At 44.8% G+C, this 13,758-nt stretch overlaps 1 protein-coding gene across 3 annotated transcripts in view; it reads right to left on the minus strand.

Annotated features, from left to right (window-relative positions):
- tmem102 (transmembrane protein 102) overlaps window positions 1-13,758 on the minus strand; it is a 192,541-nt gene that overhangs the window by 160,831 nt on the left and 17,952 nt on the right. For 2 of the 3 annotated variants that reach the window (XM_080451523.1, XM_080451522.1), the window contains exons 3-6: window positions 11,462-11,809; window positions 9,983-10,167; window positions 8,724-8,936; window positions 2,752-7,307 (exon numbers count right to left, since the gene is read on the minus strand). In XM_080451523.1, coding sequence (XP_080307649.1) covers window positions 6,711-7,307; window positions 8,724-8,936; window positions 9,983-10,167; window positions 11,462-11,809 — 1,343 coding nt within the window. In that variant the 3' untranslated portion in view covers window positions 2,752-6,710. Of the gene's footprint in view, window positions 1-2,751; window positions 7,308-8,723; window positions 8,937-9,982; window positions 10,168-11,461; window positions 11,810-13,758 lie in introns of those variants that run through there. The other variant, XR_013934593.1, reaches the window with a different exon arrangement.

Raw genomic sequence — 13,758 nt, forward strand, 5'->3', positions numbered from 1 at the left:
TTTCACTCTATAATGTAATTACCCAAATAGGGACGGCAAGTTGAAAGTGGTTAAGAGGAGTCGCTGTTGGGTGGAAACCTCATATGTCCAAAACTGTTACTTTTCAGGATTTTCAGGAAACAGCAAAAGCAGCAGATCTACAAGCTCAAAACGTGCCACTTCGCGCAGCGTTTCAAGCTTGGGGATCTGCTACTTTTGTTGCTTTTGTGTGACGCTGTAGTATGATCAAGAAGGGCATTAATTTACAAAAAAAACTCAAAAGGTTAGAATATTAGAGATAGGAGGTTTCTGCCCGACAGCAACGATATGCATCATCTGTAATGTATTGAAGTTTTCCAATCTCCCATTGCCTGTGCACAGAGGAATCAGGTGCCATTAAACTGCGGCTCATAGATTTTTGTACTTCTCCCAACAGCCCGGTGAGCTCCAAATGACCTATAGATCTGAAAACTAATACTGTTCAGTTGTCATGAGTATAAGCTTATAACACATTGATGGTTTATCTATTGTGCTAAAATGTCAAATGGAACAGGATGTGTGCCTGTATGTAACAGGCACACATAACTACAAATCGTGCATCCTGATTAAGTATTAATAACTTGAGAGGAGGTTAAAGTAAATGACATATGTCAGTAGCCTATCTCTGTTTTCCGTAGGCTGAGTCAGCTTGATGTACAAGTACACCCCCTGGACATGATGCTAGTATGTCACAGGGACTTACTGTATCCCCAAACTCAGCAACCTTGATGCTGAGTGCTAAGCCTTTGGGCACCATTTTTTAATAGTCTTTGGTATGACTCAGCTGAGGATTGAACCTCGTTTCAGGGTGGATACTCTGGCCACTGAGCTCGTAAACACTGTATAGTGTATGGTCGATATGTACAGTACAGGGCTACATCAGGTCAATTATATGCTGATGCCAGCTGGCAGAAAGGAAACTGTGGGATTTCCATGTGAAGTGCATTATTAAGGCCAAAAGCCTCAAAAGTTGCTGTGATCGGTTGAACACGTGCGAGGGAAAGCTGGTTTTGGTTCACGTGATAAGCTATTCTCTACGCCAGCGGTTCCCAACCTTTTCTGGATGAGGGCCCACTTGAAAATCTTGAAAGAGTTCGTGGCCCACCCGTCCGACCATTTAACACGGCAGTCAAGGGGTCAGATGGGTGGGCCGTGTGCGTTTTCAGAGCATATCGATTGTGTTCCTGCCTTGGATCGATAGAACCAAAGTAGTATACTTGAAGTTCCTATTTCTCGATATCAACATGAAAACTGATGAATGAAGGACTTTTTTTTTGTGCAACATTAATGTTATATTATTGTTAAGATCTTAGTGTTTTGCCAATAGTTTGGGGGCCCACTTGCAATATCCTCACGGAACCACCCCGGGAACCGCTGACCTATTCACTCCACCATCACTTGTTGACGCGTGAGGCCATGGGCTGCCTGGCGGCTCACTCAGGGGAGCCTCACGAGCCTCGAGGCCAGTCAGTGCCTGTGCCTTGTTCTTGAATCTCAAGCGATTTAGTCATGCGTTTGTTGTGTTATCTTGTATATTATGTATGAACCAAAACAAGTGCTACCCCCCAAAAAATGTATGTGGCTTCAGCATTGGTATACACACATTTTGAAAAGGTATTCAGTCAATATAGTTCTCTTTACATAAATTGACAGTACCTAATTAACACAGACTGAGACATAACAGTGAGTATGGGATGGTGCCAATGACTCATTGCCATCATAATTGCAAATTGACTTACACCATGTTATATGCATATTGTCTGTTGTTGCTTTCTTTTGAACCAGAAAACATAACTCGTGAAGGTTTGCAATTGTAGATATTTAGTGCGTATCGTTGCCGTCAGGCAGAAACCTTGTAGCCCAAGCATCTCCATTTGAACTTTTAGTTTTTTCATAAATGAATGCCCTATACAGATATATAGGATTTTCTACAAGTCAGCTATTTTCACTGGATTAGAAAAATCCAGTGAAAGGGGTAAAGCCTGTCTGTGGGTTTTATAAATATTTTACCAATGAAAAGTATTAACAAGAGCTTGTGAATAAATAATAAATACACTGGATCCATTGGAACACAGGTCCTCTTCTTTTTTTTTTACCCATTTCCTGAAAAGTAACAGTTTTGGACATACAAGGTTTCCACCTGACAGCAACGATGAATAATGCAGAATTGGAGCATCTGATCTGTGCTGCAAGTGAAACACACTTGATCCTGATCCAGGCCTGTGGAACCTTACCGAAACAAAGCCTGTGTTGGAGCACCCTCTGTTGGCATCAGCCGGTATTGCGAGTCAAACCAACCTTGTCCGGAGGCCATTATAAAACCATAAACATGATTTACTATATGGGGAGAAAGCTATGGCATTCTTCATTTTAATGATTCAATTTGCTAATACTTCATGTTACTGTACAAAGCAAACATCTATAAAAAATTATGTTTTCACAATGATACAGAATACAGGCCATTTAGATTTGAAATGTAGTGATTTATTTCATGCTACTGCAGTACCTTTTGAGATAGATCAATATCAACTTAGCAAATATAGATGAATACAGCAAAAATCAATAATGAAATAATAATAATAATGCACTTGTCAAAGAAAAGTAAGAACTCAAGTTAGAAAAGAGATATTAAAAGACATTATTCCATTATACAGCAGTATGACTATAATAGGTCAACAACCTCAGCACTTGGATAGACTAGTCATTCTGTCCAGATAGTGTGACATTGATTCAGTTGTGTTTGAACCGGGTCAAATTGCCTGCATGGAGAGGCAAACCAGAGTTACATTCATTGTATTTGTTTGGTTGTGGTCATGGTGATGAATGATATGTTCTTTAGGTAGTACAGTAGGACCATCAGTAGTTTAAGCACAAACATGTAAAGATATCATTAGCAGTAGGCGTGGATCAATTTTGACCGTCCGTTGACATGAAACAACAGCATAATGACGTTGGTATTCCATGCAACCCCCTGGGCAGCATGTTCTTGATTCCCCCCCACCTTTTCACAACATAAATGAATTATAACCATAATATATTGACTATATAAATATGACAATACTGTAAATTCCATAGGATTTTCCATCGTTTTTTTTGGATTGCATACATGTCTAACATTCTGTCACTGTGATATACAAGACTAGATAATCTCTCCACTAGGATCTGATGTGTACATTTTGATTTTCCCCAAACAAACTGATTGTTTTGGGGTGTTTGGTTCATCTCCAACTAGGCCCGTTAAGGTACAAAGTGAACACGCATGTCCAAGACATTTGGAACTTCAATGACACTCAGTCAAACTGTTGAAAAGGGGCAGTGGTCCAGAAAAAAACATTTTTTTCATTTAGGTCAAATATTCTCACCTTTAAAAAAACACTTAAACCCTATATCGTCGCTGTCGGGTGGAAACCTCAACCTTAAAAAATTGCAATAGTCGCAGATCTACAAGCTCAAAACGCATCGCTTCGAGCTTGTGGATCTGCTACTTTTGACTCTTTTGTGTGACGCTGTAGTGTGATCAAGAAGGGCATTAATTACAAAAAAACATAAAAGTTAGAATATGGAGGTTTCTGCATCGACAGCAACGATATGCTTCAGCAAATCTCTTCACTGAAAATAGCCCATCTACAAGCTCACGAAGCGTTGTGAGCTCATAGATTGGCTATTTTCACCAAATGCTCGCCTGTTATTTATGACGTGCCCAGAATAGGGACGTTAGGGTTCAAGTGGTTACAACATGCTGGAAAAAAAGAAGAGAAAAGTAAACACCATCCTGTCTGAGACTTGGAACAGATCCATACACATCCCTTCTGAAGAGGATTCATCATTCTGTACCAACTTGCACATCATGCTTTGGTTTTTGAAAATTTGAACTTTGACTGAACACACACACACACACACACACACACGCACACGCACACGCGCACGCGCACGCACACACACACACGCCATAAGATTCTGAATTCAGTAGTAAGAATCCTAGCTTTTTAGAACCATAATCAAAGTGCCAGTATTGACCTACATACAACCACCCCATTGCACCACACTATTGACTAAGCTGCATTTATACATGTAGGGAGGGATAATAAATTCTATACAGTAAACTTGTGGCCTGTTACCAGCCAGCCATACAGACAACTTCAGTCGGCGGTCACGGTGAATCCATCCGTTTTCCACTATTAATGCTTCAGTTCAAAAGAGGTACAAAATGGGACATTTTAGAGTGATGCTACCAGCTGTGCTGGTGGCTGGGTGGTCTTAAAATCAAGGACCTAAAGTGTGGACAAGTATCTGATAGGGGTCCTCTTGTGGGTTCAAGTGGGAGGACAAGAGATAGAGAAAAAAAAAGTATGAGAGAGGTGGGATGAGAAAGACAAGAAGAGAGAAAAACAGAGATCAACAGAGACAGACCAACAGAGCGAGAGAGAGAGAGATCAACAGAGAGGAGAAAGGCAGATGTCCAATGCCACAGGAGGCCCATCTTCTCCTTACTGAAAATCACTTCAAAGCCTGTCCCTCTCCCCATCTATCTGATGTGTACATTTAGATTTTCCATCCATCCTTCTCTCCATGTACCATATATCCATCCATCTACGGCGCATTTCTCTCTCCATATACATCGATCCATCCATCATACATCTCTCCATATACATATCCATCCATCTACCCATCCCTCTCTCCATATATATCAATCCATCCATCTATCACTATCCATCCATCCACCATACCCATCCCCCTCACAGTATCAATCCATTCACCCTATCCCTCCTTGCATCCAGCCATCCCTGCATTCCCCCGTGAATGCCTCACATCTGGCTAGACCAGATAGGGCCCAGCAACTGCCTGACATGCACCACAGGCATGATTCACTGGGCAGTCTGCATCCTGCACACGTACTGTACACATGTACACAAGCACGCACACACACACACACACACACACACACACACACACACACACAGATGCTCATTAAAACAGACCAACCAAGCAGAGGAGAGGGTGGACAATTATCGGAGCCAGTCAAGTCTCTCGCAAATCGAATTTGAGTCACGCGAATGAGCCTTTCAACACAAACACACAGTTAAACATTTCGATTTTCGATTTACTAGCCTGTGCACGTAACCGCCAAAGTCAAGTACCATCAATAACGGACTTTCGACAGTTGCTAAACGACGATGCCATCAAGGAACAGCCTCACCACATGAGCCAATTAACTACTTAAGCCATATATTAAAAAAAGCTGATCTACAAGATGTCATGATGCAACACGTTGTGAACTTGTAGATCTATTTTGAAAAATCTAAATTACATGCCCAAAATGGGGACACCAGGGTGAAGTGGTAAACTACGTTAGTCAAACACATGCATTGTCTACTAAGTAAACAATGTGTGTGTTTGAAGTAGACTCTACTTGACATCTTCTAAAAAGATGTAAGCTGTTGGATAACAGCTTACAAAAGTCAACAAAAAAAACATCTGATCTTCAGATTGTTTGTACAGTAGGTGAATGTATTTCCAAATGGCTTTCAAGGGCTCCCTAATGTCAAGATCTCTCTAGATGCAAAGGACTGGACTTTTAGTTCAATTACCCCCCAAAAATGGCAAAAACAAAATGTTAAAGATTTTAAAATAATAATAATAATTCATGACAGCAGTCGCAAATCTTTCATTAGTACTAGTAATTTTTTTCCGCTTAAATGACTGGCTTATATTAGGACATTGCCACACCTTTTCAATCGGCTTCAAGATTTTGAAGGGATAAAAAAGGAAAATCAATTATGCTGACCCCCGATCTGTTTGATAATCGAGAGAGACGAAGACTAGAACTTTAGGGTCGCGACACTGATTCCAAATGCGGGGGGCTCTTTCTCTCAAACCCTCGCGCGTAGCTCTTTGGTACATTCCGTCAAGGCGACGAAATGCTGAAATGCAGGACCGATCAGGGCGCCGCCATCGAGATACGGGGGACGCCTCAACCCTTAGAAAAAATATGAAGTCATTTACATAGAAAAGAAACAATACAAATACCTGAGAAAGAGAATGAAAGAAAAGGAGTACAGTCAGGAGGACAGGGCCAAAATAAAAAAAGGGAGGAATTCTGCATTCCAGGTGTTTTTCTTTAAACCGTTACGTGTAAAGACCCTTAGGGATGAGTCTACACCAACACATCAACCCACACTCCTTACCATGTCCTCTGAGGGCCTTGTTTCTAACATTTCTATGTTCTTGTTTTTGCAGTGTCAGCTGAAAAGTCTGGTTAAAAAACAACTTTGTCTTCGCGGCAACAGCTCATCGGCTTGCATGTCTGAGGTACAACGATTGTTGGTTATGTCGTCCCATACGTGACTGTTGTTCCTTCCATTGGGGGACAGGTACTAAGTCAGCCTGTCATTAGTAGGATAATATGTGTAGTTCTTTTGTTTTGGTTTGAAGAGTCTGTGCAGCAGCATAGCTCCGTAGAATGAACGCTGTTAGCGTTTAGCCTCTAGAAGGAAAGATCAAGGAAGAGTGTCAGTGCTTGGCCTGCAGTGTTCAGAGAACACGTACCTGTTAAGTCTTTAAGCCTCCGTCTCTCTGTCGCCGTGTCTCAAGTACAGTGTGTTTTAGAAGGCATGTTAAGTATATAAAACGATCACACACACACAGACACACACACACACACACACACACACACACTTCAAAGTTGCGGCACATCAGTAGAACTTGTCGTCGATGCGGAAGTGAGGCCTGGTGACGTCGTCGGGATTGAGGAAGACGGAGATGGACTTCCCCGGGTTCTCTGTGACCAGCTGCTGTAGCCGCTGTGCCAGCTTGTCCTCCGACGGTGAGATGATGCCGTTGGCCGGGTGGTGGCCGGGCGAGCCGTGGCCGTTGGTGCTCGCCGCCTCCTTTTTCAGCTGGCCGGCCTGCCGGGCCTGGTCCACGGCCGCACGCAGGTGCTCGGCCGGATCCGAGCGCACGTGAGCCAGCTTCCTGGCGAGCAGCAGCGCCTGGCTGTCCGTCAGGTGCTCCAGCATGTTACATTGGGGCAGGAAGTAGTTGGGGCAGCTTTTGCCCAGGATGCAGTGGGCCAGGTCGTCCAGGAGACCCAGGAGGAGCCGGGCCGGGGTGTCGGAGTCGGGGCACGACAGGTAGTTGGCGGGCAGTCGGTCGCAGGCCCAGAAGAGCAGCGTGCGGAGGTGGTAGGGGCTGAGGCCGGTCCGCGGGCGGGCCAGGATTCGGGACAGCACGGCCTTGGCTGCCTGGAAGGCCTGGGCCATGGGGTAGGGGATGCACTTCTTCAGCTGAACCTGAGGTAGACGGAGAGATGAACACTGTTGGATTACAGAGGAACAGGAGGGAAGACGGGAGGAACATAGAAAGGTGCAAAGGAAGGGAAAATGGATTCAAGAATTCAATTAAGAAAATAAACAAATACACCTGGGGGTGCAAACCCTGCTCGCACCAATATGTCTTGTCTCATTCTCTTGACCCAAATTTTAAACATCTCTTTGGAGCAGCCTACTGATCACTCTCTCAACATGTTTCAGTTGAGAGTGATCACTGTGCACACGGGTAATATCAGTGTGCACATAGGTTAGTTATTTGTTAGGAATAAAAAGATTGGTGCACCAGATTTAGCTGTAAGGTGATTTTCATCTGTAGTCCTCGACTTAAAGACCAAAAATGATTACAACACAGTGGTTCCTAACCTTTTCTGTATCAGGGCCCAATCTTGAAAGCGTTCGTAGCCCACCACTGAACACGGCAGCTGCCCATCAGCTCAGATGGGAGGGCTTTTTTATGTGCGTACATTAAAGTTTATTTCAATCAATCAATCTATTGTGCTCCGGCTTGAAGGAATGGAACCAATGTAGCATACTTTAATATCTTATTGGTGCTACTATGAAAACACATTTTTAAAGGTCTAAAATATGTTTTTTTTAAATTATATATTAACCCATTAAAACCGGGAAAGCATCAGTGTCATTTTAGATTTTTGCGTTGGCTATTCAAAAATAGCAGATATACAAGCTCACAGCGCGACACTTCGTGCCACGCTAGGAAAATCTTGAAAGTGTGATAACTACTGAGTTAGAAGGCATTTGTAGAATCGGCCTCAGGTCTTAATGGGTTCAAGTTATATGATCAGGGGTGCACATAACTGGTGCGCAGGTGCGCATGCGCACCCAAAATAAATAATGCGCGGCACATCAGACGACGCGAGGCGCTTTTGCGTACCAACAGCTGGGACAGGAATTTCCAAGCTTTTGTTTTTTAGCAAAACTAAAAAATAAAAGCCTGGAGATCGAGGCTAGGAATTTACTTCCTGAAGCCACACTCACACATTAGGCGCAGGGGGAGGGGACGCATGCTGCACGTGATTGTGTGAGTGTTGCCTCGCAGACACGCTGCGACTCGCAGCTCGCTGCACGCAGCCAGCAGCGGCTGTTAGAGGCATTCTCACCGATGATGAACGCACCGTGATGGTGCAAAATATGCAGTGAACGTCCCAATCTGGCGGATAAAAGCAGCGCAGCACAGGGCACCAACCTTGGGGGTTCACCAAACGGCGTGAGAGAAAAAAAAACGGCGAAAAGCGGAGGAATTTGGAAGCAGAGCGTCCTTTTATCTCGCGCAGTGGGCCCAGTTGCAAAACTGGTCGGGAATCACTGCAATAACAAAAACATAATGTAATAATAATCATAGTGTGGGTGTGGTATCACCTCGCTGCGTGAGAAGGCCAGTCTCCACTCCCTGTCGGGGCGTCCGCCCAGCGGGGAGCAGCAGGGCAGCAGGTAGAAGCCAGAGATGGCCTCCTCCTCTGTGATCTTGCCGTCCCAGAAGTGGTTCGCAGTGAGCCAGCCCTGGGCCACGGCCGGCCAGCCCCTGAAGGACACCACCGGCAGCAGGTCATACAGCACCCGGCTGGAGCCAGCCTGTAGGACAGACAGGGGGACACCATGGGAAGACATCTATCTATACATCTCAATTCCACTTTTTGAGTTACAGCTAGGGATGTTAGCCGGTAAACATATCAGAATATGTTTTTCAGCTTATTGGTTAGTTAATATTAATGAATGTTATAGATATTTTTGAATGAATTTGAACTGAATTCCAGCTATGCAGGGTGCCTACCGCATTTGAATTGCAAAGATTACGATGCAATTATTACCTACATAAGATGTATACTTTCTCTTGCTATGTGGGTCATCATAACAGTAGTTTAAGCCTTAGGCTACGCCATTTAATTTAGAGTAGCCAATTACTTTTTTGTATCCCTTTTTATTCCCAGTATATTCATTATGCCAATTAATCCTCCCCACACATTCCTGTGTTTCTACTGCTATTAGCCAGTAGTACCCCTAGTGGCTCACCTGCCAGCGGGGAGCCCCCACACCGGTTGGACGTAGTGCCTCCAACTCAACACCCCCCCCCCCCACTGACAGGTGCCACCACAACCAATAGGAGTTGCTAGCAGCCTAGCACAGCAACAAAGATCACCCTCGCTGCCTGGCTTCCCTCTCCCAAACACGGCTAATTGTGTACGTGCAGACGCACAGGAAACCAGATGCCTCACGGTGGATTCTGAACCCTAGACTCTGTGATTGCAAACAGGTACTTTAGCCCTGCAGGAGCCAGCTTTGTGGTTAGAGTGTCCGCCCTGAGATTGGGAGGTCGGGTTTCATTACCCGGCCGGGTCATATCAAAGACTATAAAAGTGGGACCCAATGCCTCCCTGCTTCGCACTCAGTATCAAGGGTTGGATTGGGGGTAAGTCCCGGTGACATACTGTACTAGGGTCATGTGCTGGGGTGTAGTTGTATATCATGGCTGGGGGATGTACTTCCGCCTCACACTACAAAAACACGAGACAGTGTCCTGGCTCGGCAAGGCTTACTTATTATTACTTTACCCCTGCGCCACCCGAGCAACCTCTACAGTTAATTAAAAAATGACTAGACGCCTGGTCATCCATGCCTACCTGGAGGATGATGGTGGTGAGGGGTCCGTTCCTCTCCAGTCTCTCTGGGACAGGGATGCCTCTCTGGGGGCAGCGCCGCAGCTCCTCCACGGCCTCGCTCACCACGCCCCAGAACCAGTCAGCCACCAGGGACGGAGAGAAGTAGCAGCCGTCCAGAGAGCCCAAGGGCGGGAAGGAGCCTTTACCTAGTGGACGACGTGAAGACACACCAATGTCACGTGTGTCGTTTCTCTTGACAAATACTGTGCTAACCACTAAAGCCCCATTTTATACTCAGGCCCATAATAGCGACACCAGGGTTAATGCACGTGGTTAAAAAAGCTGATATATAAATGAACCATGTGATGATTATTATTAGTAGCAAAACAAATTTGACACAGTGTAATATAATTATCATTCCCAGAAAAAAAGGTGAGCAGGACCATACAGTGTCCTTGGGTTTGGAAAACACTGCATCATCAGCTGCATAAAGTCCACAGTGGTCTTTAAGGGCGGCTGTAGCTTAAGGGTAGAGAGGCCGTCAGAAGGTTTGCCTCCCGGTCCAGTATATGCGTGTCTACGTGTCCCTGAGCAACACAATTACAATTAAGGCATTCACTTAACCCCTAACCAATCCCCCTGAGCACCTGAGCAACCACCAGCTGGGTGAAGCTGAAACTGGATTTCCCATGGGATTAATTAAGTTCTACCCTGCCTTCTCGGCTTTTACAAGGCTGCCAGCAGCCAACAGTCCAACGTTCTGGAAGAAGCACTGATTTGAGACCACTAGCACTACTTAAGTACATAAACTGCAGGAAACTAAATTGGAGATTAAGTAAATATATAGTAAATATGGAGATTATAAAGAGATCCATACCCCTAAATGTCAACACCTCATTTAAGGTGGAAAAGTTACATACTCGCGGTGGGAAGGTGAACTTTATTGTTTGCAAAGTCACACTCAATAAATGTTTCCAGTGCTTATTTCCAGGGGAAGTGTTCCTCATTTGATGTAAAGCAAAGGATTACAGGGGCGGGCTGGGGACTAAATTTGAACCACAACACCATTCATCACATTACCCCAGTGAGGCCTAAAACAAACTCAATCTACCCTAGCTGTCGCTGCCGATGTCTTCATCATTTTCCTCCTGTACTCATCCTCCACTACCCAGCTTTCCATTCATGTTCCTCCCTCTCTCTTTCATTGTTTACCCATCCCTTCAGCTCTCTTTCCATTACATTTTCCGGAATTCTTTTTCTTTCTAACTGATCTCTGCCCTACTGTCCTATTTCTTTATTTAGCTGTTCTTTTGCATGAATATCAACAACATCTCTCTAAACCCTCTTTAGAGGGGGCTAATGAGGCCAGATTCAAGCAGTCAAATATGCCACATTTCTCTGCTCTCAAGTTTATGCTGTGCACTAATCGTTACTCGCAATTATTTGAGTGACAATCAATCGTCAACTTGAATTTGTAATCGTGACAGCCCTATTCCCTACCCATGTCTCCTCCTCCCTCGTCCTCCTCTTCATCCTCCTCGGGCGGCGTGCCGCTCTCCTCCTCGCAGCAGATGCCCCAGCGGGCCAGCGTGTGCGAGTCGCACAGCCGCAGGCTGAGCCACGAGTGGCAGGGCGCCGAGCGCCGCATGTCCAGGGTGACGGGCTGGTTGCGGTCGTGTAGCTTGAGCGCCGGGACCAGCAGCGTGAAGTCCAGGTCGTAGTCGGCGCCGCGGGCGTAGTCGCCCAGCTCCTCGGGGTTGAGGTCCAGCACGCCCTCGCGCGCCCCGCCCGACAGCAGCAGGTACTCGTTGGCCACCGGGAGGCGCTGGTCCACCTTCTGCACCAGGCCTGGAGGAGAGGGAGAGATAAGACAGGAATGTAAAGTAAATCTGCTGGGATACAGATGCACATGAGATCCACTATAGGAGCTACTATGTGTGTAAAGTTTCTCCAAAGACAAGAGAGAGAAATTGTGAGACAGAGAGAGAGATTTAGGGAGAGAACAGCCATTCTCTGTTAGGAATGGGGACACACGTGGCGTAGTTTGTTTGGAAAGGTAGTGCATATATTTATGAGCTCACAGCGGCAATAATATTGACTGAAGAGCGGGCCTGTGAAGTTAACTGCTCCCTCAGTGACCAGCAGGGCTAACTTCTATGCCAGCTGTGCGGATAAAAGAAGTTCCCCCTGTAGCAACGTCCCCTTACCCCCCCCAACACTGCTGGCTGAACAATATAGAGTCACCGCATCACTGGCTGACAGATTTGAGGGCAAAGCTTGTGAGGGGATAAATAACACAGGCAGGAGAATATATATATAGACGGGTGAGACAGAGTCACTTGTCAACACCGGTAACATTTCATCGATTCCCCTCTCCACTCCCCTCCCCTCCCGGGCCGCGCCAGGCGTTTTTCTGAACAGAGGCACACAAAAACTCTCTAAAAACAGTTTATATGAGAAAAGTCTCAGCTGCCAAATCCCTTTATGGGTACTTGACTGTGTTGTAAAATTCCAGGGCTTTAGACCCCGGGGAATGGCGCCATTGCAGCCAAGTAAATTATGTTGTTCAGAAGAGCCAATGAGAGAAGGCCTTGTGCGGGAGAAGATGCAGCTCTCTTGTCTCTTAAACCATTAAAACCGGTAAAGCATCTATGTCATTTTATAATTTGACTATTCAAAAATAGCAGATATACAAGCTCGTAGATCAGCTATTTTTGGAAAAATCGTGAACATTTGTGCAAATCTTTGAATATATAGATTCTTTAAAGCGAACATTTTTTCTTCTTGGGGTCCCTGGTACATCATATTTTGAGATGGGGGTCTGCGGAAAAAAGTTTGAGAACCACTGATATAGCGACATAAGTTTTTCAGAAAACTGTTACTGTTGATTTAGAAGACATTTGTAGAATGGGACTCAGGTCTTAATGGGTTAACTACCTGCTGGAACAAAGGCTAAGGGGGCTGGCTGAGGCACGGAGCTTATGACTTGGTACACCAATATGCCCTCCGGTATGGAAGAGCTACAGTATGTGTGTGTATTTGTTTTTGTCCTAATGGGCAGAGTGTGGCTGCAGAGACGGCACAGGGGACACCCGGTCCACCGGCTCTGTGGCCAAAGGGCCAGAAAGCTCCTAACGGGATTTCTCTCATCCAATTAAGAGGGCACGCCACACAACACAACCCACACGCAACGGTGGTGGAAGAAGTACTCACATTTCTTACTTGGGTAAAAGTATCAATACTGCAATGTAGAAATACTCTGTTACAAGTAAAAGTCCGGGATTTTAAATTTACTTGAGTAAAATTACAAAAGTATTGGTATCAAAATGTACTTAAAGTACCAAAAGTAGAAAGTACTCATTATGCAGAATGTCCCATTTCACAAGTTTTCAAATGTATAAAATGTATTAAAATCTTTTAAAAATAGCAGATCTACAAGCTCACAATGCGATGCATTGTGAGCTTGTAGATCTGCTATTTTCAAAAGATTTTAAATGGCCGAAATGTATATAGGGTTGAAGTGGTTAATGTATGTTTTGTAGTAATAATCAAAGTAACCAGTAACTAAGGTTTTCAAATAATTGTAGTGGAGTAAAAGTACAATATTTGCCTCTGAGATGTAGTGGAGTATAAGTATTGGAAAGTACAGTACTTGAGTAAATGTACTTAGTTACTTTACACCACTGGCACTCAATCCGTGCCGTTTTAATGTCAGTGAGTTATATACAGTGTTTATGTTTCTAAGAGTGGGACAACATGAGAGAGAGACAGACAGACATACAAAGAGAGACAGAGAT

The sequence above is a fragment of the Gymnoscopelus braueri genome (genome assembly GCF_963280865.1).
Source record: "Gymnoscopelus braueri genome assembly, chromosome: 15".
In the NCBI taxonomy this organism is placed as follows: domain Eukaryota; kingdom Metazoa; phylum Chordata; class Actinopteri; order Myctophiformes; family Myctophidae; genus Gymnoscopelus; species Gymnoscopelus braueri.